This window comes from Sceloporus undulatus, chromosome 5 (genome assembly GCF_019175285.1).
Source record: "Sceloporus undulatus isolate JIND9_A2432 ecotype Alabama chromosome 5, SceUnd_v1.1, whole genome shotgun sequence".
Classification (NCBI taxonomy): Eukaryota; Metazoa; Chordata; class Lepidosauria; order Squamata; family Phrynosomatidae; genus Sceloporus; species Sceloporus undulatus.
In genome coordinates this window covers 34,331,372-34,356,910 of record NC_056526.1, presented here as the reverse complement: position 1 = coordinate 34,356,910, position 25,539 = coordinate 34,331,372, and the positions used below count along the sequence as shown (strand labels likewise).

Genomic DNA, 25,539 nt, shown 5'->3' with positions numbered 1-25,539 from the left:
TATTTGTTTGTTTGTTTGTTTATTTTTGAGATGAGAGAGAGAATGAGAAATCAAGAGGATGCATGAGTTTTTGAGCGCTCTATTAGTTAACAGCATCACATGACTCAGAGATTGTCTTCTTTGGAGGTCTTTTGTGATACAATAGATGCTGGCTGTGTCTTGGACTGTTTAAACCGTTTCTCTGCTTGGTGGTCACATGTTCTATTTTACAAAGAACATTCCTCTATTTGGAAATCTATCAGAGGTCAATGTACTGTGTAAGAGCAGATAGAGCCATGCTGGATGAGTGCAGACTTAGTTCAGCACTGACTAAACATAGGCCTATGGGGAATTTGCCAGCAGGACATGAAAACAACAGCACCTGCCCACTCGGATTCTCCAGTAATGGATATACTGAAGTTTGCTCCTCCTGGAGAGGACATATCTGTCATTACTACTAGCCACCGATAGTCTTACCTTCATGAATTTGTCTGTTTAAAGATTACTTTTATATTAAAAGGGCTGCCTACTCCAAGTCTCTTTTAAAAATAATCCTAACAAAGGTGAGCCTGATGAATCCTTGAAGTTGTCTCCCATAGGGATCATCTGAATAGCAGACTGAAGAGGTACACAGGTCATCTGGTTAGTCTTTCCCTTCATGGTGTGATGCAGTGGATTTCCACGCACATTTTAGTAACTCTTTCTCTATTTGCATCTGTTTGGTTAGAAAACCTGTGTCCTCTCTCAAAGAAGGGTAACTGTATTTGTATGTTGTAGGAACAACTATTTTATAGCAGCTTAAAGACTAACAATCATATATTTTTGTGGACTGAAGTGGGCTAGGGTGCACATACACATCTTTCAAATAAAACTTGTTAGTGTTTAAGATGTCACAAGAGTCATGACTACTTTGATTGTCCTCTTTTTGCTGATGCATTTCCTCTTCTTTGGTGATGTAAAAGTGACCACTCTAGCTTACACCTATGCTCAAAGTATATGTGTGTATTTAAACAAAATTAACAATTTGCCTCCTTTCAGAATAAAACCAAACCTAGATAAATGTTGCCTCTTTGAAATATCTTACTATTGGGAGGGGGGAAAGGGGGAAGTTAATAGAATCATTTTCTGTAAAAGAGTGAAATGTGATACTAGGAATGGAAATCAGCCTCCTGAAAATTACACCTATTACTCTAAATATAAACGCAAGTTTCTAGCCCTCCAGGCTCTATAGATAAGGCTTGATGAAAGTGTCTGAGCAATGTTTGGTGAAATCTCAGTTATGCAGGTAGAGGACTTCAGAAACATTTTCAGTGATGAAGGAGTGGGCATGAGTTCTCCGCACAGCATTTTCATTTCTTAAGGAAAGCCGTTTTCTGCCTTGTGGTCCATATTGGGAGAAAAGGAAAATAATAAATAAATAAAAATAGATAGACAGATAAATAAATCAGAACAGAAGCAGATTAAGTTATATAATTAGCAGGTTTTATGCAAATTTACTTTATTTGAAGGTGAGCAGCTTCTAACAGATGGGCCTCATTTTGATACAATCAAGGGGAGCAATACTATTATAACTTATGGTAATTCTCAAATGCTGCCATTGCCACATATAGGCCTTGTCTACATTGGTGATTTAACATGTTCTCCATGGGCTCGCTGCATTCTGCCTACATAACACAGGGCCAAATCCCCAAATTGAGTCTGGAGTGTCTTCACGATGCCCACACCGGATTCAGGGTACCTTCCTGCAACCCACATTTAATGATCTCCTCATTTGCTGTGGGTTTTCAGGGGGTTCTGTGACAACAGAGGCTGACTTTTCACTTGCAGCCCCCATTTGTTGCCTGGTGTCACTGCTGTGGGCACAAATCACTCTGAGGTAAGAATGAGGTGCTGAGCATCAATAGCATGACTGGGCACCTTGTTCTGACCACAGCAGTGGTGCCGGGCTACAAACAGGGACCACGTGGGAAGGCAGCCCCCTGAAAACCTACAAGGATTACTTGGTTGGGGGATTTGGGGCAGCCCAGAGTATTCTGGCAAGTGTTGATAAGCCCTTAGTTGTGGCCCATGGCTGAGGTGATACAGGTGGACAAAAACACCTGAAAGAAATTGCTATAGACAGAACCATAAGAACACAATATCAAAATGTAACACCACTTGAAGCCCGCCATATTCTCTGATAATATCTCACCAATCCTAGATTCATGGAGAGAATCTAAACACTGAAGGTCTAAAAACTCAGTAATGCCTTTAAACTTGCTGGTTACAGCACTATTGTTCGACTTTAACTGTTTGGCACCATCCTAAGGAAATTATAGGTTTTGCAGTTTAGCAAAGGGTACTTCAGCAGAATACAAACCCAGGGATCAACAGGATGCGGCCATAGCATTTAAGTGGAATCATTGAGTTATAACTGTACAGTGTGACAAGCCCCTGGTAGATTATGAAATCTAGGTGTGATGATGATTCTGATGGTGATATAAACAAGAGGAGAAATGGTGATGCAGTAGAGGAACCAACACATTTTAATGATATCATAAGGAATAAAATTAAAGGTTCAGCTGTGTCCTGAAACTTAGCATTCCAAACTAGCAAACAATTTCTTTTTAATAAATGTTTTCACCTGAAATCTTTCCAGATCCTTTTGTGAAAACTTAATTTGTTTTTTATTTATATATGTATATTGTGTGCAAATAGGTTGATCAATTACATGTATATTTATTTAATCTATCTCTCAATCTAATGGATATCCCAGGCATTGCATAATTGTCGCTACTATCTGATGTTCTTTTGTTGCCTGTTTATCGAACCATTTCCTGTATTGCTAGTATTGTATATGTATATCCTACTTGAGAGTATGTATTTTCCCTGGATGTAAGATTAACCTTCCATTATGAAGCCAAGCCTCCCTCCATTCCATCTGCCTTGGTCCAGGCCTCGGAGGTAGAGAGGAACTGCTGGACCTCTTACCCTTTCCCTCCACCACTCCCTTCTCCTTCTGTGTCATGTCTTTTTAGATTGTAAGCCTGAGGGCAGGGAACCGTCTAACTAAAAAGATTGTATGTACAGCGCTGTGTAAATTTACAGTGCTTCATAAATAAAGGTTAATAATAATAATAATAATAATAATAATAATAATAATAATAATAATAATCCTATCTGTACAATGCTATTAAATTCATCAGCCTTACTATATTGATAATGCAAATAATCACGATAGTATTACTAGTGATAAAATTAATAACCTCAGTAATAATATTAAAACTTATAATAATAACATGTTGAATCTAAATTATGCCTAAAACAACACTGTTAAAATATTATTGATTAATTACAACCCAAAATATGGCCTATTCTCTATCAAATTCCTAATACTTTCAAACTTGAGCTAGATGAGCTGTTTCTGTCCCTCCTGTCCTTGAATTTTATATAACATTATCTGCCCTATTGAAATATTTAATAATGTCCAGTCAGTAATCTCCATTCATATCTTCTGTAGAATATCTCACTCTTGGAAAGTTGTTGTTGCTAGACTCCTGCATTTGCTTCCCCATAGCGGTATCACATATTTCCATTCTTCCTTAAACTCCCTAAGTGATTTGTTAAGGGATAGCTATTTGAAAATGGAAGGGGTTTTTCTTTCTCCCCAATTAGCTTGGCTGCAGAATGGTTTATCACCAGTCTCAGTTCAAATCTGTTTCACTGACAAAGCCTTTAAGGTAACATAACAAAACTATTTTTAGATTCCCAGGTGTCAAATAATCAGTAGTATCATTTATCACAGCTTGTACAGTTCTCCAGATGCTTTGAATTAATGGACAGTGCTACCCCCCAATAAGAAGGAAATTTGCATGATTTAAAGAACTTGGGTTTGAAAAATACAGCTCCCATCTGTGGGCTGTTAAGTAGCACACCAAGTTTTTTTTAAATGGCAGCTAACATCTTGAGAATGATTTTTTTTTAAAAAAAGCATGTGTGTCATGAATGCTTAGCTTTTACTCATTTGTTGCTGCAGTTCTGTCCACTCGCCTCCTTGATGATGTTTCTGCGGAGGACATATCTCATTTCTCCAGTGCTCAGAACTTCAGTAGCTTGTTGCTAAGAAAATTAGATTCTTCTTCTGGCTCCTGCTATCATTGCTAATGTAATTACTGTGCATAAAGTAATTGGGTAAGTGTCATCATCAGTACCCCATATGTCGTGCCTGGGAGGAGAATGATGACCAGCATCAAATAACTCCCTTCCACCCAAATGACATTATTGGGCCTCTTAAAAAAACAAATCTTTGCTGGCTGAATACTCCCCCACCTGTTTTTGCTATTAATAGTTTTTTTGGGGGCTTCCAATAACAACACAATTTTAAACAAAAATTAATGTAACTTTGCACATTGCATAAAGATTGAACTGCAATTCTGAAGTGTTTGTTCCACTTCCCTCTGTGCTTCCTAGTCTGTTGTGTAACAAAAACAGAAGGAAAGGGAGAAGGAATTATCTCAGTGCCCCTGAGCCGCTTTCACTTAGGATGGCACTTATGCTCCATCGAAAAAGGAAACAAAGCAGGACAGAGATTTGCATAACATGTGTGCATGGTAGTTTATGTAAACAGTTGCAAATCTGAAAAGAATTATTATGCTTTAAGTGGAAATACATCATTCCATAGTGGGAAAGATTGTGACTAGGTGACCTATGTGGCCTGTTCAGTCTACTAACCAGATGCTCATGGCTGATGAGCAACTTCACACCTTGCTTCTATCTTCTTAGCGTGGTCCATTATCTTTACACTGGATTTACACAGACAGCCCTTCAAATAAAGGAGTAGCCTCTCTAAAGTAGGACACATGACTACCTGAGTGTATAGCTGCTCCCTGAACCAACAGCTGCCTTCCTCCAATATGGTGACTCTTTGGAAACAGTAGGGCAGTACTCCAACAGGGGCACTGTTGTTTGCTCCATATCCTCTTCTTTGCTCCAGGAGCTGTGTGTACTCTACTATATTCTCTCTTTTAAAAAAGCCCTTTCACACTATACAGTTATAGCACTGCTATTCTACTTTAACTGCCATGATCCCATCCTTTAATGAGGGGCCCTTACAATTTTCAGACAAAGAGCTCTACTGTCTCATCAAACTATAACCTGAATGTTGCCATGGTAGTTAAAATAGAATAATCACAGTATTATTTTGCAGTGTGAATGGGTCCCTGGAGAGTCCATTGATGTGATGCAGCACAGCATGGAAGGGAACTGCCATCTTCCATGGAACTCTTGATCTCTTCCTCAGAAGCTTCTGGACATTTTGAGGTGATTTAGGGTGGTGTCGCCAATCAATAACTGAAGAGCTTGCTAGTGGCAAAGTTTCCCTGTGGTGGTTCAGAGGCAGATGGACCTGCTTCAGTTGCAGCTGGCAGGGACACCATATAGTAGTACCCCTATACCCACATGTACCTACATGGATTCCTTAACTGTCACCCTGTGCTAGACCCTCAGGAGATGACATGAGTGCCTTGTGCCTTCTGGATGACAGGTAGGCTATCTCAGTCCTAGTCTGTGCCTCCTGTCAAGTCAATAGTATACAGTTCTAAGCAATAAAGCTGTGATTCCTTGTTCTCAAAATCATATATACATGTCTGGCTGCCTCTGACTATGTTGGCCTCCGCTGCCAGGCTTACAAATTAGGATAGCTCTCGATACTTATCCTGAGTTTTTTCCCCTTTTCTTCCCAGGAGATCATGTGATATTCACAAACTGCTCTGCAGAGCACAGCCATCCAGCACTTTCTTGCAAAATGGCAGCAGAGTTTGATGCATTTTTAGCTAGTGGCTTGAGGTGAGCAAACTTACTTGAGTTGGCCAGTGCATCTAGGGAGCAACTTCCAGACAAATTAAGTGGGAATTCAAAGAGCTGTTTAATGAAGTATGAATGTTGTCAATAAATATAGATGCTTGTTCCATAGTTTGCATCTCATGGACTGATTGTCCAGCAATTATTATTCAGCCTGCTGTTTGACTTTGCTGAATGTCTTTGGAGACAGCCAATAAGGATCTACTGAGGTCACTGAGAAAATGCAAACAGGATTTACATAGGCAGTTTGGAATGTGAACTTTCCCTGATCACAGCTTGGAAAAGTTTCTGTTAGCCATGATTCTGTTAGCCAGGGATTCTGGGATACTGGGAATTTTAATTAAAAAAAAGAGAGAAACCTCTACAATCTGTGACCTAGACAAAGTAGGCTTCAGAGTGGTTATCAGTCTGCTCCAGGAGCTGCACTGACATTGTGAATGGAAAGGTTAGTTTCCTCTAAAATTGGTATTCCAATCCCATGCACATTATATTTATTATTTATAGAGGTGGGGGATGATTTAGATTTTAATAATCCTGAACTGGTCTATGTGATTACATAAACCTTCCCTCTCTACAAATGATATTTCCAAAATGGATCTCATCCCTTCTTCAGCATTTGCAGTTAAGAAAAAAAAACCTCTGGATATGTCTCAGTGCAGTAGTGGCTGATGGCTCCAATGTCAGCGGAGCAGTATGAATGTGAAAGAAGCTATCCCAGGTGCTCAGCCTGTTTTGGAGATAAGAGTTCAGAATCTTGTATAGCTTCTTTATAGTTCATAGTACTGTAAAACCCAAAGTGGATTCACTGCCCGAAGGACATTGGAATTATCAACTGTCATTGGATGTATACTCTGATGTGTTTGACCTTAAATGGTGTGTTTGACCCTCATTGAGAACTGAAGTGCCATTGTAGCAAACAGGTGACAATTGAAGCCTAGATTTAACTGGTGGAATGAACAGTGGTTGAAAGACTATTCAACCTTGAGCAACAGTAGTATACAATTAAGTTGAAATTGTATCCTCCACTTGACTATACCAATTGAGTGTCTTTCCTTATTTATTTTTTTCAGTTGGTTTTGTCACCTTGATGATGATAACTACTTGAATCCACAAGCTCTGCTGAAGCTCTTGTCTTCATATTCTCCAGACAAAGATGTTTATATTGGGAAACCAAGCTTGAATAGGCCAATTCGCACCTCAGAAACCTTGCCTAACAATCAGACAGTAAGTCTTAATACTTGAACTGGTGGTCGTAACTAAGCAGCAGGTTGGCTGGCTAGGAATAAGGAGTGCTTTTTTAAAAAAAAGAATATCTGGTTTATTATATTTCCAGTTTTGCTGCAAATAGAGAAGATTTCATAGGAGGCTGACCTCAGCAGCGAATGATAGGTTCCCAGAACATAGAACAAAAATATTAACTCTCCATAGCACTCTTCTTCTAGCATATTGGAAGGAGGACCATAGTCTCATGGTAGAATACCTTTACAGGTATTCAGAAAATCTCTGATTCAATCTCTCTATGGCACCTCTATTTAACAGGACCAATGACCTTATCACACTAGATAAATCCTGCTCAGAAATAGGCTTTTAGAAGCAGAAAAAAACCTGCAAATGTGGGAGGTTTTTCACACGTGTTTCTGCAAAACAGAAATAACGTGAAAATAAAGCAAACTTAAAGGGGGCAAAAATGATACCTTTTTACTATTGGGAAGTTTACTTTCAAAAAGTATTTTAGATACAGATACTTCCACAAACGCATCTACTTCTGTTGTGTCCCAAACTTTCTTTATTAAGGAGAAAGGAGAATTTCTATTGAATCTGATGTTCAACCTACTACAAAAGCCCTTGGGTCCAGTACATTCCAGTCAGCCTTAGTGTAATTTACTTTTTTCCTCCCTTCAGAAGTCAGTGTATTTTTGGTTTGCCACTGGAGGTGCCGGATTCTGTATCAGCAGGAAGCTGGCCATCAAGATGGCTCCCTGGGCAAGGTAAGCAATGATTATGGTAGAGAGCTTCTCTGATCACCTGGAGATTATATATAAATATCTCTGAGGGATGATTCCATACCTTTCTCTAAAAATGAACTGCTTTACTGAATCCCATCAATGTGATTGGATATCTATGCAGTTGTGGAGTGAATTTCCCAACAGATAAGTCTAACTCAGTCTCTTCTCCAACATGATAAAGTTTCAGCAGTATACCAGTCTGGGGGCCAGTTCAAAGATGACTGTGCCACATTATTCCAGACAAGAGGGGAAACAATGGTCATGTTATTGTAAGAACCTGTCAGTCAACTCTGAAGTTAACAGATATGAAAGGGGAAAGATCATGTGCTAAACAATCATGTTTATGCCCCCACATCATCTAGGGAAGAACATCTGTATGTGTACATTATAGAAGTAAGAATACCGTAAATTCATAAAGCAGCTTTCCCTAATCATGCAAATTCCAGGGTTATAATTTTCATAATCTCCAGCCAGCATGGTAATTGTAATAATAGAAACTTTGGTATAGCAGATTTGGAGGCAATAGGTTGGGAAATGTGGAATGTACCCATTTAAAGATGTGTGCATGCATGTGTGAGTGTGAATGTGTGCATCAATAAGAACCACTATAGAATTAAAAGGTAGTTAAACTGAGGCCTCATTCATACTGGCATAAAAGACCTGGAAGGGACTGGGCTGATTCGGATGCCCCTCCCCCGAATTGCTCCGTTAGCAAGTGCCCACTACAAATTTTAAATCGAATGCATTCTGTGTCTGCTGGCGAGGTGGCCGCTGTCAATCAAGCGATCGTCATGGTGACGTTTTGCAGGGGCATCGGAAAGTGTCCTCCCCCTCCTCTCTTTTTTTAAAGAGCCAGGCACAGGGTCAATTTTTTATAAACCTGTGGGCATTTGGGTCAGATCTGCCCCTGTCCCAGGCAAAGGCTGGAATGGTCATGCATTTTTTAATGCTTTTAAAAGCAACATTTGTAGCTTTCCCTTTACTTCCCTTGCTGTATCTGCTCAAGAAGACAAATCATGCGCATATTTGCTCAAAAAAATTTGTTAAAAATGTAACATTGATTGTAAGTGAGGTCTTTTGCAACATTTGTAGCTTCCCCCTCTGCTGTAAGCGAGGAGATCCAAGGATATAAACTGCAAGCCTGGCTCTATCTGCCTCTGGAACACAAACAATGCACATATTTGCTCAAAAAAAAATTGTTTAAATTTGAAAAGGGGGGGGGGGTTGCCTGATGTGAGCTCCGTTCGTGACCTGAACTTTTTCCTCCTGCAAGGGAAGGAATGCCCAGAGACAGAGGGCTGTGGGTAGGGGATGCAGGGAAAAGAGGCTCCTTCGGTAAAGAATGCCTTCCCTTGCTCCCTTCTTCCCAGGGCTCTTTCCTCCTCCCCCTCCCCTCCGATGAGGGGAGGAAATGCCTTGCCCTTTGCCCACCCTTTGACCTAAAATCTCTCCCTCAATTTGCCTCGATCATGATCGATGTCAAGTTCTCATTCCCAGAACCCGGGGTTTTCCAAAAGAAATGGTATTTGCGCAGATTTCAAAAACACTGCGCTAGGGGCCATTTACCATGGAGCGGGTGTGCAAGCCTCGGATTCGCTTGTGTGAGATTCGGGGTGAGTATGAACTTCACATGCAAGAATAGGTTTGAAAACCGTTTTTTTTTCATAGTCTGAATGGCCCCTGAGAGACAAATTGCTTGCTGGCTTCCCTGTTCTTTGAGATTTTCTGGAGACAACTTGCTCCAGGTTGTTGTTGTGCTGTGTGCCTACAAGTCATTTCTGAGTTATGGCAACCCTACAGCAAACCTATAACAGGTTCTTGGCCAGATTTGTTCAGAGAAAGTTTGCTTTTGTCTTTCTCTAAGGCTGAGAGCTTGACTTGCCCAGAATTACCCAGTGAATTTCCATGGCCTAGTGGGGATTGAAACCTTGGCCTCCCAGATTCCTAGTCCAACACTCAAGCCACAATGATGGCTCTTGGTACCTTGAAAAATATAATAAAATACCAAAAGAAGCTAGAACAAGGCCATCCAGTGGTACCCAAATTTTGGAACCAGCCTACTAGGAAAAACTGTTGCCAAGCCATCTTTCATTCAGAAAGATAAAGTTGTTTACTCTTTTCTGTTTTCTAAATAGTTTTAGCTTTTATCTAGCTCTCCTCTATTTTGGTTGATAGTCCATTTTATTCTTTGATTTTTATTTGATTGTCTGTTGTATTGAATAGTTATTTTTACAGCAAGCCAACCAATAAAAAAACCCCTATAAATATACAGATTAACCCTTCCTTCCACTACTGATCCAGTATTCTTCAGTAATGCTGGGTTAGCCCATAGCATTGCTCTGTCCTGTTCCAGAGCTTGGTGGATACTGAATAATGTGATCCTATGCATGCTTACTTAGAAGTAAATTTCATTGATTTTGACTGGGCTTATTCCTAGCTAAATGAGTATAAGAATGAGAATGCAGCCTTAAACATACTAATGACATCCAGAATAGGTTTTTAATATTCATGAGTAAGCTCAGCACAAGCAAATCAGTTTATCATGATGCTGCTGAAAATTCTAATTTGAATATACTTGGGGGAGGGGAGGGGGCAGGAACCACCAGAGATATTACACATAGAAAGATCCATTGCTTTGACAATGTATAGCCTTTACACATAAGATTTCCCCACACAATTAAATTATGTCACTCCATTAATAGTAAATTCCCTGTACTCCTAACACATATGTCTTCTTTACAAATACTTAAAGTATGCTAATGCAGACTTAGTTTATACATCTTTTATAGTTCAGCAGATTTATTAAAAAATAACCTAGTGTCCCAGTTTTGTGCTTTTATCAGTACGCAGTGCTCCCTTGCTGCCACTAAGTTTGGTGAAAGGTAGTAAAATAAATGATTTGATATAGCTAATCACCTGCTCTTTACTGTACGCTGTAAAGATGCCAGTTTTACTTGTGTTTTTTTTCGTTGCAGCCCAATATAATTTAGTAATATATTGTTGCCAGGTGTTTGGTTTACAATTATCACTAAACTGTAGAAACCATAAATGAAAAAAAAAATCCTCCAAAGCATCATAAATTATATATATATATATATATATATATATGGCAGTACAACTGTTTTTTACAGATTCTTTCAAAGCAAGAAATATTTATATTAGCCTATAACAGAAACTTGTTCTGAATTTCCTTAACAGCTTGGACATAACTGCCTTCACCCTATTCAAAGAACCACTCCAGTATTATATATTTTCTGGCATTTGATGCTACAAGTTTTTCAGATACATAATTTCTTTCTTCACATTTTATGTTAGGATTCTGATTTTTGTTTAAAAAAATTGTGTCCAAGCAATGGATCAGGACAGAGATTTATTTTATATATGTGATTCTTAAATATAAACCATCTAATAAAAAAGCTTTGGCTTGTCACTTTAGGCTAACATTGGTGGTATCCAGACTGAAGCAAAGCGCCAGCCTGGATACGTGCTAGGGTTGCCTCGGGGCATCCTTTCCAGATGCCCTGCAACCCTAGCACATAACTGCGGTGTTGTAATGGCGGCGCCTTGTCTACATGGTTTATGGATGTGACGTCCTGGTACCGCTGCAGGGTGCTTGTGGTGCCCTTTCAGTGGTGCCAGAAGGAGCTCTGTTTTGGAGCTCTTTCCGCCATGCATATCGCTGGCGCGGCCTTTAAACAGAGAGAAAGGGGTTGAGTGGCCCCTTTCTCCCTTTCCCCGCTGCTGCATGAAGCCCCAAGGACACCCCTTTCCAGGCCGTGGGGAAGTGCATTTTGCCGCTTCCCTGAGGCCAAGAAAAGCGGCGGATCGGAGCCTGCAGGGCTGCCACTGTGGCAGCTGAAGCCCCAATCCGTTGGGGAAAGGGGCGGGTGCAGGCCGCCCCAAAGGGGCGGTCTGTATCCCGCCATTGACTCGAAATCTATTGCAAAGAACAGAAAAGACAAGATGAGGAGAAACTTAGCTTGCCTTTATTAATGGTGTATTTCAGTTTAATTGGATCTTGTAGTGAGGTTTATTGTAAATTATCAAAACATAAACTGCAGGTTTTTCTGCTAGATTAACAAGATACTTGTATGAATTCCTACTGTACTCACAAGTAAGGGCGTATGAGATGTACTAGTGTATAAAATGGAGCCTTAATTCCACAGCTGAGCAGTCATTGCCTAAATAAAACCTTATTAAATTCATTGGATCACCATAAGTTGACAGGAAACTTGAAGGCACATATAGACACAAATATCTGGAGACCCAGGGCTATTTCAAGAGCTCGGTCAAAGTTCCTGAATCCAACAAAGGAGAAAACCTATTTTTTTAAATATTTTTTAATATTTACTACCTTTTATATAACAACAATAGGTCTTGAAAACAAACTGCTTAGCTAGATCCTATTTTTTTACAGTGAGTGACAAGATCAATTATTCTTTATATATATATTTAAAAATAAATGTAATAATGTAATAATATTTTTATAAAAATAAATGTAATAATAGAAAAAGATTTAAACAACGGTTATTGTTGTTGCATACCTTCATGTCATTTCTGGCTTATGGTGATTTTAAACTGAACCTATCATGGGGTTTTCCTGGCCAGATTTGTTCAGAGGTTTTTTTCAGTGGCTTCCTTTGAATCTGAGAGAGTGGGACTTTCCCAGTGGGTTTCCATGGCCAAGTGGGAATTCAGAATCTGGTCTCTAGAGTCTTAGTCCAACGCTGAAACCATTCCACCATGCTGGCTCTCAAAAAACAACAACCTGGTATCTCACCAATATTACATTGCTATAAATAGAATTCCAGTACAGACTAAGGACCCTATCACCTGGGGTTAAAAGAGTGGCTTACCTTTCCCAAATTCAGTGCTAATTCAGAATGCAGCTGGTTCCTATCACACTTAAATCACCACTGAATCACTGCCTAAATGCAGCCTGGGTCAGTTAAGCCGCTTCCATGGCCCCTTTTCAAAAATGGAAGCTTCTGATTTCTAAAAATGGCCACTGCAGTGGCTTAGATGATCCAGACTGGATCTGGGAGAGACCCAGGCGGCGATTCGGTGGTGATTTATATGTGATAGGAACCAGCTGCCTCCCGAATTAGCACAGAACCTGGGAAAGGTAAGCCACTCTTTTAACCCCATGGGATAGTGTCCCAAAATGGTGCTTATTTCTCCCCCAAGGATTACAATACTGTTACCACAAAGAACAACCATCCACGCAGGGCCCCTTCATTTGATATGAACCTACTATTAAAGGGTCTGTCACAAGGCTTGGAGCCTAGAAGAAGCCCTAGGGCAGAGAAAGCCGGTTGACCATATAAGTAGATCCTTATATGTGGTGGTCTCTCAGGACCTTTGCCTTTTGGGTAACAATACTAAACAAACATTTTTAGGAGTAGTCCTCACTGAAAACTGTAGGTCTTCCTGCAGTATAAACATGTGTAAGATTATACTGAACATCTGATAAAGGAGATTTTTCATTTCTTCATTGGACTTTGTCATATTGTATATCTCAACAATTCTGAACATTATTAGAAGCCATTGCAAGAGGCAGTCTTCTCAATCTGATGCTCACCAGATATGCTCTCCTTGTGTTTTAGGCTGCAGTTCCCATTGCCCCCAACCAGCATGTCCTATGGCCAAGGAAGGTTAATTTTATTTTAATATTGACTTTTGACTATTTTTAGCTATATTGTACTTGTTTTGAATTGTCACTTGCCTTGAGTCTCAATCTTGGGGGAAAGGTGGGATATAAATAAAGAAGTACAATTAGTAATAGCAGAAGAAGATGATGGCAAAACAGCAACAAAAGATGTAATCTAAAACATTGAGGGTGCGGGGATGTAAATTCGGGTAATATTTCCATATGTTTTTAGAGACTGATTCTTCCCAAGAATGGTACTTTCTCTTTAATCATAACGTGATTTGTTTTGGCTGTCTGAAAGAACTCATAAAAGATTAAAAAAATAATTTTAAAAGATCAGTATACAGTCCAACCAATCAGGAAGATTTATTATATTTTTAAGCTCAATAACAGTTTTCTCTAACCTCTTCTTCCCCCATAAATAATGATCCTAGTTTTCTTCTACTTTTAGGAATATAGTATTTTGCTTGAATTTTTTTTATCCAGATAACTACAAAAATCAAAACTCTTCAGGCATTTCACACCAACTTTGTCCAACATGGTGCAGTTCAGGTATACTGGATCTGTAGACCCCCTCAACACAAAATGCATCCTCTAGTTTTGCTTTAGAAAACAGTCTCCATTATCTCTGATCACTGGTCTTGCTTTCTGGGGATGATGGAATGATAGAAGCCATCAAGAAAGCTCCAGGTTTTTTATGAGTTGAGTGCTTCAACCACAAGAGCAACTGGTTTTTCTAAATTATAGTTTCCTCCTCCTCCCCCTCCCCCCATTTTCTTTGTTTCTGAGCAAATTCTCAAATTCTCTTTAGCCCTGCTTTTTATGATTTGAAGGCATCAACATTTAAGTTTCAGCAGGCCGCCTTCTATAGACATTCTGCTCCCCCACACTGGATGGCATGTAGGAGGGCATAGAAAGGGAATGGCCAGCAAGTACAGTTCCTTACTCCCATGTGACGACCATGGTGAAAAAGCCCTCTCTTTCTAGAACTTCATGACTTTCCTCATAGTATATTCAGAGCATTGAAAAGTACCTTTTAGGCTAGTTCTTCAGCTAAATCTGCATTGCAAAAATAATATAGTGTGTAAGTGCCATGGCTGAATGCTATGGAGGTCTAGAATTTGTAAGAGTGTTTTGGTTCCACAGCTAACAACAAATTCCAGGATTCCATAGGATGGAGCCATAACAATTAAAGCAGTGTCAAACTGCATTATTTCTGCAGTGCAGATTAGGTCCTCTAGAATCTTTGCACTGGCATGAGTAAAGTCTTATTATATTCTAGGGTTCTCTTAAGTACTTTAAAAGGATTTATTTATGCACTTAAAAATGATGTCCTATTGCGATTTTTTAAAAATTGATATTTAACAAACTGAAATTCAGTTCCTTTGAGAAAAGAAAATAATGATGGTTCCTGTTGTGATAGGTGCTCCATTGGGAGCAATTCCAAATGGACTGACAAAACATCTGAATGACATCACCACATATAGGATTACAACACAATTACAAGAAGTGACACTCCTTGAAATTTATCACATTATTGACAATATCTCACTGATTGCTAATTTCTTGGATAGAATTTGAATCATAAATGGTCCAAAACTCTAGTCTGTAATACCTTGTAGACTGTAAAACTATAATAATTTAATTATTGCCTCTCCCCTGGAAACTATTATTTCAGGATTTGTTCTGTTTTAAATTAATTAATATTTAATATATTTGTATATAAAGAAGTTTACTTTTAATATATTTAATATAGATGTTTGATATGTTTAAGATTTAATTTATTGTTGTTGTGTGCCTTCAAGTCATTTCCAACTTATGGCAACCTTAAGGTGAACCTGTCATGGGATTTCTTTGGCACGATTTGTTCAGAGGTGGCTTGCCATTGCCTTCTCCTGAGGCTGAGAGCATGTGACTTGCCCAGGTTTCCCCAGTGGGTTTCATAGCTGAGGTAGGAATCGAACCATGATCTCCAGAGTCATAGTCCAGCATTCAAACCACTATGCCATGGATTTAATACAGAACTATAAATTGAATAAACTGTTCTGTCACCACTGTTTCCCCTGCATCCAATGTAACAATTTGATTTATCCCCGGTATGTATTTGAGTCTGAGGTACTGCTGAAATTTTTCTTTGGTAATACTCTTCAACAATACATCAGCAGTGCATTTAAGAGACAATGCTATACAGGTTTGCTTCAGAGCAACTCAGCGGGGCATTCTTTTGAGTTGACATATGCAGGATTGCTCTGTCAATCTTTGAGGCTGAAAATGAGTGGTACCTTGGCTATTTCACAGCATTCCAATATATTGCAACTGAAACGCAAATCTACATAAACCTGAGGCACTATCTTAACATCTGTTATTTCTGCTAAAAAACCTGGCACAGAGAGGGGAAAAGTCAATACATGAATATGAGTCATGCAGAGAAGAAGAAAAACTGCGGACTGACATCAATGGATAACAATATCTCATGAATGTTAAAAATAAGTTTTAAAAGCTCTACATTTTCATAAAAGCTTCTGGAAACACACTGGCCAGAGGGAGGCCATCTGACCTCAGCTACTTGAACACCATTAAAATTCCCTCCTAAAATCATCTTGCACCCAAGAAAATTTTGTGCCAGCACTTATGAGTGTACCTGTGTTTCTGTGCGTATGTGTGCCCATGATTAGGAACATATCTATATCCTAAAGTAACTGTGGAGTGTTAGACTAGGACTGGGGAGTTGTTATTGTTGTGTGCCTTGAAGTTGTTATGGAATCTCTAATGCAAACTTGTCATTGGAATTTTTTGGCAAGATTGGTTCAGAGGGGTTTTTGCTATGGCCTTCCTCTGAAACTTAGAGAGTGTGACATGCTCAAGGTCAACTAGTGGGTTTCCATGGTTGAGTGGAGATTCAAACCCTGGCTTCCAGAGCCATAGTCCAATGCTCAGACTACTACACTGTGCTGGCTCTCAAAACCCGAGCCTAAACCCCATCACTAGCCCCAACTAAAGTACACCTATTTCATGCTAATCCTATTGATGCATTGGGCCTATTCTAACTGGGAGTAGCAATTCAATTTAGTCCTGGGTTTAAATCCCATGTAGACATGAAGCTCCAGGGGTGATCTTAGGCCTGTCACTCTCTCTCAGTCTAACCTGCTTTATGGGATGTATATGGGGATGAGAAACACATATTTCACTTTGAACTTATTGGAAGAAAGATGATGTCAAAATCATCATCATCATCATCTGCATCCTACTTCCCCCAAAAATGGGGACTCAAAGTGACTCACAATTTGAAAGGACAATACAATAAAAAAATAAAAAGTGTATATTAAAATATAGTTAAACTATTTACAGTGTTAAAATATTTCACCCTCATATAAAAAGAAACAATGCTACTTTAAAAAAAAGTTCTTAAAAACAGTTCAATTAGAACAATACAGCATTATTATTATTATTATTATTATATTTATTTGTACCCTGCTTTCTTCCCAAAATTAGGATTCAAAGCAGCTTACAGTCTAAAAATACAGTACAATTAAACATTTTTAAAAATGACAGTTAAAAAGGTATTAAATTACTACAATATTAAAATGGATCATTTATTTGAAAATAGAATACAAAAGATAAAAGCACTTAAAAACATAACCTTTAAAATAATGTAATGCCCCCGGATGTTCTTTAAAATTTCTGTTTTAAATGCCTGTCTGAACAGGAAGGTCTCATACTGCCAGCAGAAGGACAACAGAGAGGGGGCCATTGAGAAGAGAGTTGTAGAGTCTAGGGGCAGCCATTAGGAAGGGCCCCACAAACTATGCCTCCGATGGCAAGAGTGAGAGAAGGGCCTCGCCTGATCACCTCAGAGCCTGGGCCAGCTCATATTGGGAGATACCGCTTGCCAGATAGCCTGAACCTTAGCCATATACGACTTTATAGGTCATAACCAGCATTTTGAATTGTGTCCAGAGACAAAGTGGCAGCCAGTGAAGCTGTATCAACAGGGGCGTAGTTTGGTTTCTGTAACCTGACCCAGTTAACAGTCTGACTGCAACTTTAGATCAGCTGAAACTTCTGAACACTCTTCGAAAGCAGACTCAAGTAAAACACATTACAGTAGTCCAAATGGGATGTAACTAAGGCATGTACCACTGGGGCCGGGTCTGATGTCTCAAGGAACAGGCACAGTTGTGACACCTCTGGTCACTGCCGAAACCTGGGACTCCAGGTTCAAAACACAGTCCAGGAGTACATCAAAACTGCAAACCTGCATCTTCAAGGGAAGTGTAAGCCCATCTAACACAGGCTGAATCCCTATTCTCTGAGCAGCCTTATGGTTGGCCAAGAACACTTTGCCTTGTCTGGATTAAGTATGAATTTGCTGATTTCTGATGACAGACATATGGTTTAGAACCAAGACACCTCCTGGGGTTGAGGTAGAAAGGAGTAGTAGAGTTGGGTGTTGTCCACATATTGATGGCACTGCACCCCAAAACTCTGGATGACCTCTCCCAGTGGTTTCATGTATATATTAACCAGCATGATGGAGGTGGTGTTGGTGGTGGTGGACCTTGACAGACCTTACAGCCAAATTGCCAGAGCATCAAAGAGAAGTCTTCCAGCACCACCTTTTGGGTTCAGTCCTCCAGGAAGGAATGGAACCATTGTAAAACATTTAATAAATGATAAAAAGTAGTTTAAAAGACAAGTACAATTAAAATAACTAAAATCATACACATCCTCTGGAAATGCCTTGCTTTAAAAATCTTCAGTTCTGTAAAGCCTATTTGAAATAAAATATCTTTGACAGCCCACAGAAGGTCTATAAGGAGGGGGTTATTCTTACCTGCCTATGAAGAGTGTCCTATTACCTGGGGCATCAGCACAAAAACCCTTGTCTTGCATCCCCATAATTGTACCTGTGAAGATGGTGGAAAGCCTGAGAAAAAGGTCATACTACTTTACAGTATTTTGGTTGCTCTTATAAAGGCATTCCTACTGCAATATTTGGATTTTCCTGCCTCATGGTCTAACATGGCTACCTACGCCTTTTTAATGCACCCAGGTGCTGTTCTTCCCCTGGTTTTCTTGCATAAATGAGAAATAAAATACTCCAGAAGCTTCCCTTCTCATTTTGAAGTGTTAAAAACTGAATAACAAAGTCATTAATTTTCACATTAAACAGGAAGTAGGCCAGGAAGAGGAGTCTGCCTGTTGAGGAACTTATTAGCACATTTGTTTCCTTTTTAGAGAGTATCGATTCAGTAGATGTCTGATGTGTAGGCAAACAGGAGTTCAAAGGGAGTAAAATAAATTCTTTCAATTTATATTTGAGGAGCAAAGGATATTTGCGTCTAGAGAGGCTCAGCCATTGACTGGATGCAGGTTCTTTACATTTAGAGAAACAACAAAGGTAGCATATGCAACATGAATATGTATCTTTATGCAGTTTTAAATTCTTCCAGACAGTCGGGGAAGAGGCAGATATGGTTTCTCCTTCTCTTTCCTTTCTTCACAGTCCTGATGTCTGCCTGCTGTAACAAGAGAGATGCCATGTAGTAGTAGTAGTAGTAGTAGTAATAGTTTTACCTATGTACTCTGGGTTGCCATATGAATCTCTATTGAGAATGGAAATCTTTGTAAAAGAAATTACAGTAGTCCCTCCGGATTCACAGGGGGATACATTCTGTCTCCCTCCCCCTGCCAATCCGAAATTTCACGAGTATTCAAGTCTCATTGTCCCCAGTGGCAGCACTAGGGACAATAGGACTTGACTATTCGTGAAATTCCCTTGCTGCCTGACTTACTGGCATTTCCCACCCTCCCCCTGGCTCTAGAATAGTTGAAGTCACCCATAACTACTACCTCTCCTTTCTGAGTGTGTGATCATCTGTTCTAGAAAGGCATGATCCAGTTCCTCTGTTTGATTTGGGGGTCTGTAGTAGACCCCATCAATAACATCCCTGTTGTTCCCCCCCCCTTCATTTTTATCCAGATGCTCTCCACCTGGCTTCCAGGATTGAAATCCTGGATCTCTTCACTGGTGTAAATTTCCCTGACGTATAATGCTATTCCTCTTTTTTTCCTGTTTGGCCTATTTCTCTTAAAAAAGTTATACCCCTTTATTACTACATTCCAATCATGAGATTTATCCTACCAGGTTTTAGTGATGCCTTTTATATCTTATTTGCTTTGTTGTGCTAGGTGTTCAAGTTCATCCTGTTTATTTCCCATGCTCTGTGCTTTAGTGTAGAGACATCTAAGACCATAGACCTTACCACACAGGGATTTTCTGAGCGTGGAAGTAGGGTCAGTTCGCATTGGTCGATGCGTATTCGCGTTATATTGCATTGGTGTTCCACACCTGTGAGCTCAGAATACGTATTGACCAATGCGATTGTGGGCGGGACAGGCATAGCAGGCTCCATCTTGCAAGGCAACAGACTCCTCCCCTTATGTTCTCTCCCACATGCACAACAAACTTACTCAGGCAAGTGTGGTACAACTGTACCTTTAATAAAAGAATAGCTTTATATCCAGTAGATGATAGCTCAAAACATAAAGTCCAATGGTGGTGCAGAAGAGAAAATTTTAGCAAGTGTTCTTTGCTATGCAACAGGTAACAAGGAACACCTGTTGGAATTCATTTCTGCAGCATCATTAAAGCTGCAGAAACCATCTCCAGTTTCCATTCTGGCAACCCTGTGCAGCCCTCCACAGGTTGCTGAACTACAATGCCCAGCAACCCTCACAAGCATAAGGTATGGTAAGTTGAAGAGCATGGTCCAGGAAGGGAGAGGAATCAGATATGAATAACTGGCTCTGCAGATGGTGCCACCAAAACTGATTTTGGTTCTTGGATCATGGGCTGCCATTCCCTGGGGTGGACTTCTGGCAAGAATTGGGTTGCATCTCACACCAGTTGTTAGAAACATTTTTGCCAATACAGTAGTTCAAAAATTTGATAGGAGGGCTTTAAACTGAGTTATGTGGGGGTGGAAGAAAGTATTTTGGAGGGCAAAGGCTGGAGAAATTCAAACTGCCATGAGGGAACAAGGCAAACAATGCATGACCCAACAGTGGGAGGCAAGAAAATCTGCACAGGCAGCAAGTAGGGGGGACACATGGGACCTTACCACACAGGGCACAGAGTAGGGCAATTCGCATTGGCCGATGCGTATTCGTTACATAGATCATAGAATCATAGAATCGTAGAGTTGGAAGAGACCACTAGGGCCATCCAGTCCAAAACCCTGCCATGCAGGAAATCCAATCAAGCTCCTGACAGATGGCCATCCAGCCTCGTTTAAAGCACTCATTCACACTCCACGCTTCTGATACGCTTTGCCAATTCGTTTTCGCATCATCATCGTCTCGTTCATTCACACCTGGGCGGCCTTCTGCATCTAGTTTTGCGAATCGCCAATGCGTATTCAGGCGAAGTGAGGCAAGTGCAAATGGATAACCATACCAGCCCAATCAAGTGTTATTGGCCGATGCGCATCAGCAGCTATGCAATGCTCTGTGGGGCTCTGAACGGGGGCAACATTTTTAACTTCCAGGGGTGAGAATGAGGTCACTGTTTAGCACGTAATATCGCGAGAATTGCTGCCTTTAGCCAATTACGAGGGGTATGCACCCGTCTGTCGTGTGTGTGTGTGTATGCACATAAATACATACATACATATATATGTGTGTGTGTGTGTGTGTGTATATATATACATATTACACACACACACACACATATTATATATACACCACACAGATAGTGGTACAGCAAAAGTGAGATGCCTTTTTTTATGTGTACACACACATTTGTCTGTATGAGTGTTATTATATATATATATACAACACACCAACACACACACATATACACACACACACCATATATATATATACACACACATATATATACAAAAACACACTTGCCACAGCCAAAGTGTGATGCCGTATTTATGTGTACACACATCTGTCTGCTTGGTGTTTTATATATGTGTGTGTACACCCACACACACACACCCACAAACTGTGGAGCAGCCGAAAGTGTAATGCTGCATGTATATGCTTACACACACATCTTTATGTGTGTGTGTGTGGTGTGTGTACACTACATATACATACACACACACCCACACAACATACACACACAAGCTGTGGAACAGCCGCAAAGTGTAATGCTGCAGTATATGCTTACACACACTCTTTGGTGTGTGTGTGTGGTTATACATACACAACCACACAACACACACACAAAACTGTGGAGCAGCCAAAAGTATATGTATACATACTATACATATACCTCCCCCCCGACACAAGGTTTCTGCTTTTATTCGTCGGTCAGTGGAAAATCGCTTCCCAGCCCCGGTGGTTGTCCTGAAAGGGGAAAGGTCCAACAGAGGAGAAGGGGGAAATTCCAGCGCAGCATCTGGGAAATTTGTAACCCAGTGGCTTCAGGAAAACCAGCGGATTGGATGTACACACAGCCAAAGCAGCAGAGGTTTCGCACTGGCCATCAATCGAATCCCGCCGATCCACTAATTTTGCGCACTCGCAAAACGGAGGAGCCGCTGCCTTCAGTTCGAACCCAGCCGTGAATACGCATTGGCCAAAGCGTATCACATTATTCGCATTGGTCATATTTCTAAGCTCACAGGTGTGGAACACCTGCAATATAACGCGAATACGCATCGACCAATGCGAACTGACCCTACTTCGCGCTCAGAAAATCCCTGTGTGGTAAGGTCTCATGGTTTAGATGTTCTACACTAAAGCACAGAGCATGGGAAATTAACAGGATGAACTTGAACACCTAGCACAACAAAGCAAATAAGATATAAAGGCATCACTAAAACCTGTAGGATAATCTCATGATTGGAATGTAGTAATAAAGGGTGTAACCTTTTTAAGAGAAAATAGGCCAAACAGGAAAAAAAGAGGAATAGCTTATATGTCAGGAAATTTACACCAGTGAAGAGATCCAGGTTTCAATCCTGGAGCCAGGTGGAGAGCATCTGGATAAAAATGAAAGGGAGGGAAACAACGGGTGTTATTGATGGGTCTACTACAGACCCCGAATCAAACAGAAGAACTGGATCATGCCTTCTAGAACAGATGATCACACACTCAAAAAGGAGGATGTAGTAGTTATGGGTGATTTCAACTATTCTAGAGCCAGGGGAGGGTGGGAAATGCCAGTAAGGCAGGCAGCAAGGGAATTTCACGAATAGTCAAGTCCTATGTCCCCTGCTGCCACTGGGGACATGAGACTTGAATACTTGTGAAATTTCGGATTGGCGGGGAGGGAGACAGAATGTATCCCCCTGTGATCCGGAGGGACACTGTAATTTCTTTTACAAAGATTTCCATTCTCAATAGAGATTCATATGGCAACCCAGAGTACATAGGTAAAACTATTATACTACTACATGGCATCTCTCTTGTTACAGCAGGCAGACATCGGACTGTGAAGAAAGGAAAGAGAAGGAGAACCATATCTGCCTCTTCCCCGAGTCTGGAAGAATTTAAAAACTGCATAAAGATACATATTCATGCATATGCTACCTTGTTGTTTCCTAAATAAAGAACCTGCCCAGCAATGGATGAGCCTCTCTAGACGCAATATCCTTTGCTCCTCAAATTAAATTGAAAGAATTATTTACCCTTTGAACTCCTGTTTGCCTACACATCAGACATCTACTGAATCGATACTCTCTAAAAGGAGACAAATTGCTAATAGTTCCTCAACGGCAGTTCCTCTCCTGGCCTACTTCCTGTTTAATGTGAAAATTAATGACTTTGTTATTCAGTTTTTAACACTTCAAAATGGAAGGGAAGCTTCTGGAGTATTTTATTTCTCATTTATGCAAGAAAACGGAAAGAACAGCATCTGGTGCATTAAAAGGCGTAGGTAGCCATGTTGACCATGAGGCAGGAAAAATCCAAATATTGCAGTAGGAATGCCTTTATTCTCAACTGTATCGTTCGGCCTCTGAGGAGAGAGAAGGCTGGCACAGTACCATCAGGGGCCGGCCTGAAGAAAGAGGCTCCTCCCTCCCTAACTGTTATCGTTCGGCCTCTGAGGGAGAGAGAAGGCCGGCCAGTACCATCAGGGGCCGGCTGAGAAGAGGCCCCTCCCTCCCTAACTGTCATCGTTCGGCCTCTGAGGAGAGAGAAGGCCGGCCCAGTACCATCAGGGGCCGGGCTGAAGAAAGAGGCCCCTCCCTCCCTAACTGTCATCGTTCGGCCTCTGAGGGAGAGAGGGCCGGCCCAGTACCATCAGGGGCCGGCCTGAAGAAAGAGGCCCCTCCCTCCCTAACTGTCATCGTTCGGCCTCTGAGGAGAGAGAAGGCCGGCCCAGTACCATCAGGGGCCGGCCTGAAGAAAGAGGCCCCTCCCTCCCTAACTGTCATCGTTCGGCCTCTGAGGGGAGAGAGGCCGGCCCGTCCATCAGGGCCGGCCTGAAGAAAGAGGCCCCTCCCTCCCTAACTGTCATCGTTCGGCCTCTGAGGGAGAGAGAAGGCCGGCCCCTACCTCAGGGGCCGGCCTGAGAAAGAGGCCCCTCCCTCCCTAACTGTCATCGTTCGGCCTTGAGGGAGAGAGAAGGCCGGCCCAGTACCATCGGGGCCGGCCTGAAGAAAGAGGCCCTCCTCCCTACTGTCATCGTTCGGCCTCTGAGGGGGAGGAGGAGGCCGGCCCAGTACCATCAGGGGCCAGCCTGAAGAAAGGGCTCCTCCCTCCCTAACCCCGCCTGCCCGCTTTCCACCTGGGCAGGAGCGGCCAGAGAGACTCTTCCTTGCCGCCGGAGCGGCGTTTCTCCGGGGGGAGAATCTGTAATCTGTACTTATGTATTTTCATTGTGTTTGTAAACCGCCTGATCATAGGAACGGCGGTATATAAATAAATTTCAATCAATTTATAAGAGCAACCAAATACTGTAAAGTAGTATGACTTTTTCCCGGCTTTCCACCATCTTCACAGGTACAATTATGTGATGCAAGACAAGGGTTTTTTGTGTGCTGTCCCCAGGTAAGGACACTCTTCATAGGCAGGTTAGAATAACCCCCTCCTTATAGACCTTCTGGGCTGTCAAAGATATTTTATTTCAAATAGGCTTTACAGAACTGAGATTTTTAAGCAAGGCATTTCCAGAGGATGTGTATGATTTTAGTTATTTTAATTGTTTGTCTTTTAACTACTTTTTATCATTTTTAAATGTTTTACAATGGTTCCATTCCTTCCTGGAGGATTGAACCAGAGGTGGTGCTGGAAGACTTCTCTTTGATGCTCTGGCAATTTGACTGTAAGGTCTGTCAAGGTCCACCACCCACACCACTCCTCATGCTGGTTAATATATACAGTACCTGAAACCACTGGGAGAGGTCATCCAGAGTTTTGGGTGCAGTGCCATCAATTGTGGACACACCCAACTCTACTACTCCTTTCTACCTCAACCCCAGGAGTGTCTTGGTTCAAACCATAGTCTGTCATCAGAAATCAGCAAATTATACTTAATCCAGACAAGGCAAAGTGTTTCTTGGCCAATCATAAGACTGCTCAGAGAATAGGGATTCAGCCTGTGTTAGATGGGCTTACACTTCCCTTGAAGATGCAGGTTGCAGTTTTGATGTACTCCTGGACTTGTTTTTGAACTGGAGTCCCAGGTTTCGGCAGGCCCAGGTGTCACAACTGTGCCTGTTCTTGAGACATCAGACCCGGCCCCAGTGGTACATGCCTTAGTTACATCCCATTTGGACTACTGTAATGTGTTTTATTGAGTCTGCTTTCGAGAGTGTTCAGAAGTTTCAGCTGATCTAAAGTTGCGTCAGACTGTTAACTGGGTCAGGTTACAGAAAGCAAACTACGCCTCTGTTGGTACAGTTCACTGGCTGCCACTTTGTCTCTGGACACAATTCCAAATGCTGGTTATGACCTATAAAGTCGTATATGGCTAAGGTTCGCTATCTGGCAAGCGGTATTCCCAATATGAGCTGGCCCGGCTCTGAGGTGATCAGGCGGGCTCTTCTCTCACTCTTGCCATCGGAGCATAGTTGTGGGGCCCTTCCTAATGGCTGCCCCTAG

At 41.1% G+C, this 25,539-nt stretch overlaps 1 protein-coding gene across 2 annotated transcripts in view; it reads left to right on the top strand.

Annotated features, from left to right (window-relative positions):
* Nucleotides 1–25,539, top strand: part of MFNG (MFNG O-fucosylpeptide 3-beta-N-acetylglucosaminyltransferase) — a 39,284-nt gene that overhangs the window by 8,867 nt on the left and 4,878 nt on the right. For both annotated transcript variants that reach the window (XM_042470852.1, XM_042470851.1), the window contains 3 exons: nucleotides 5,700–5,802; nucleotides 6,888–7,041; nucleotides 7,720–7,805. In XM_042470852.1, the coding sequence (XP_042326786.1) occupies nucleotides 5,700–5,802; nucleotides 6,888–7,041; nucleotides 7,720–7,805 (343 nt within the window). The remainder of the gene's footprint in view (nucleotides 1–5,699; nucleotides 5,803–6,887; nucleotides 7,042–7,719; nucleotides 7,806–25,539) is intronic.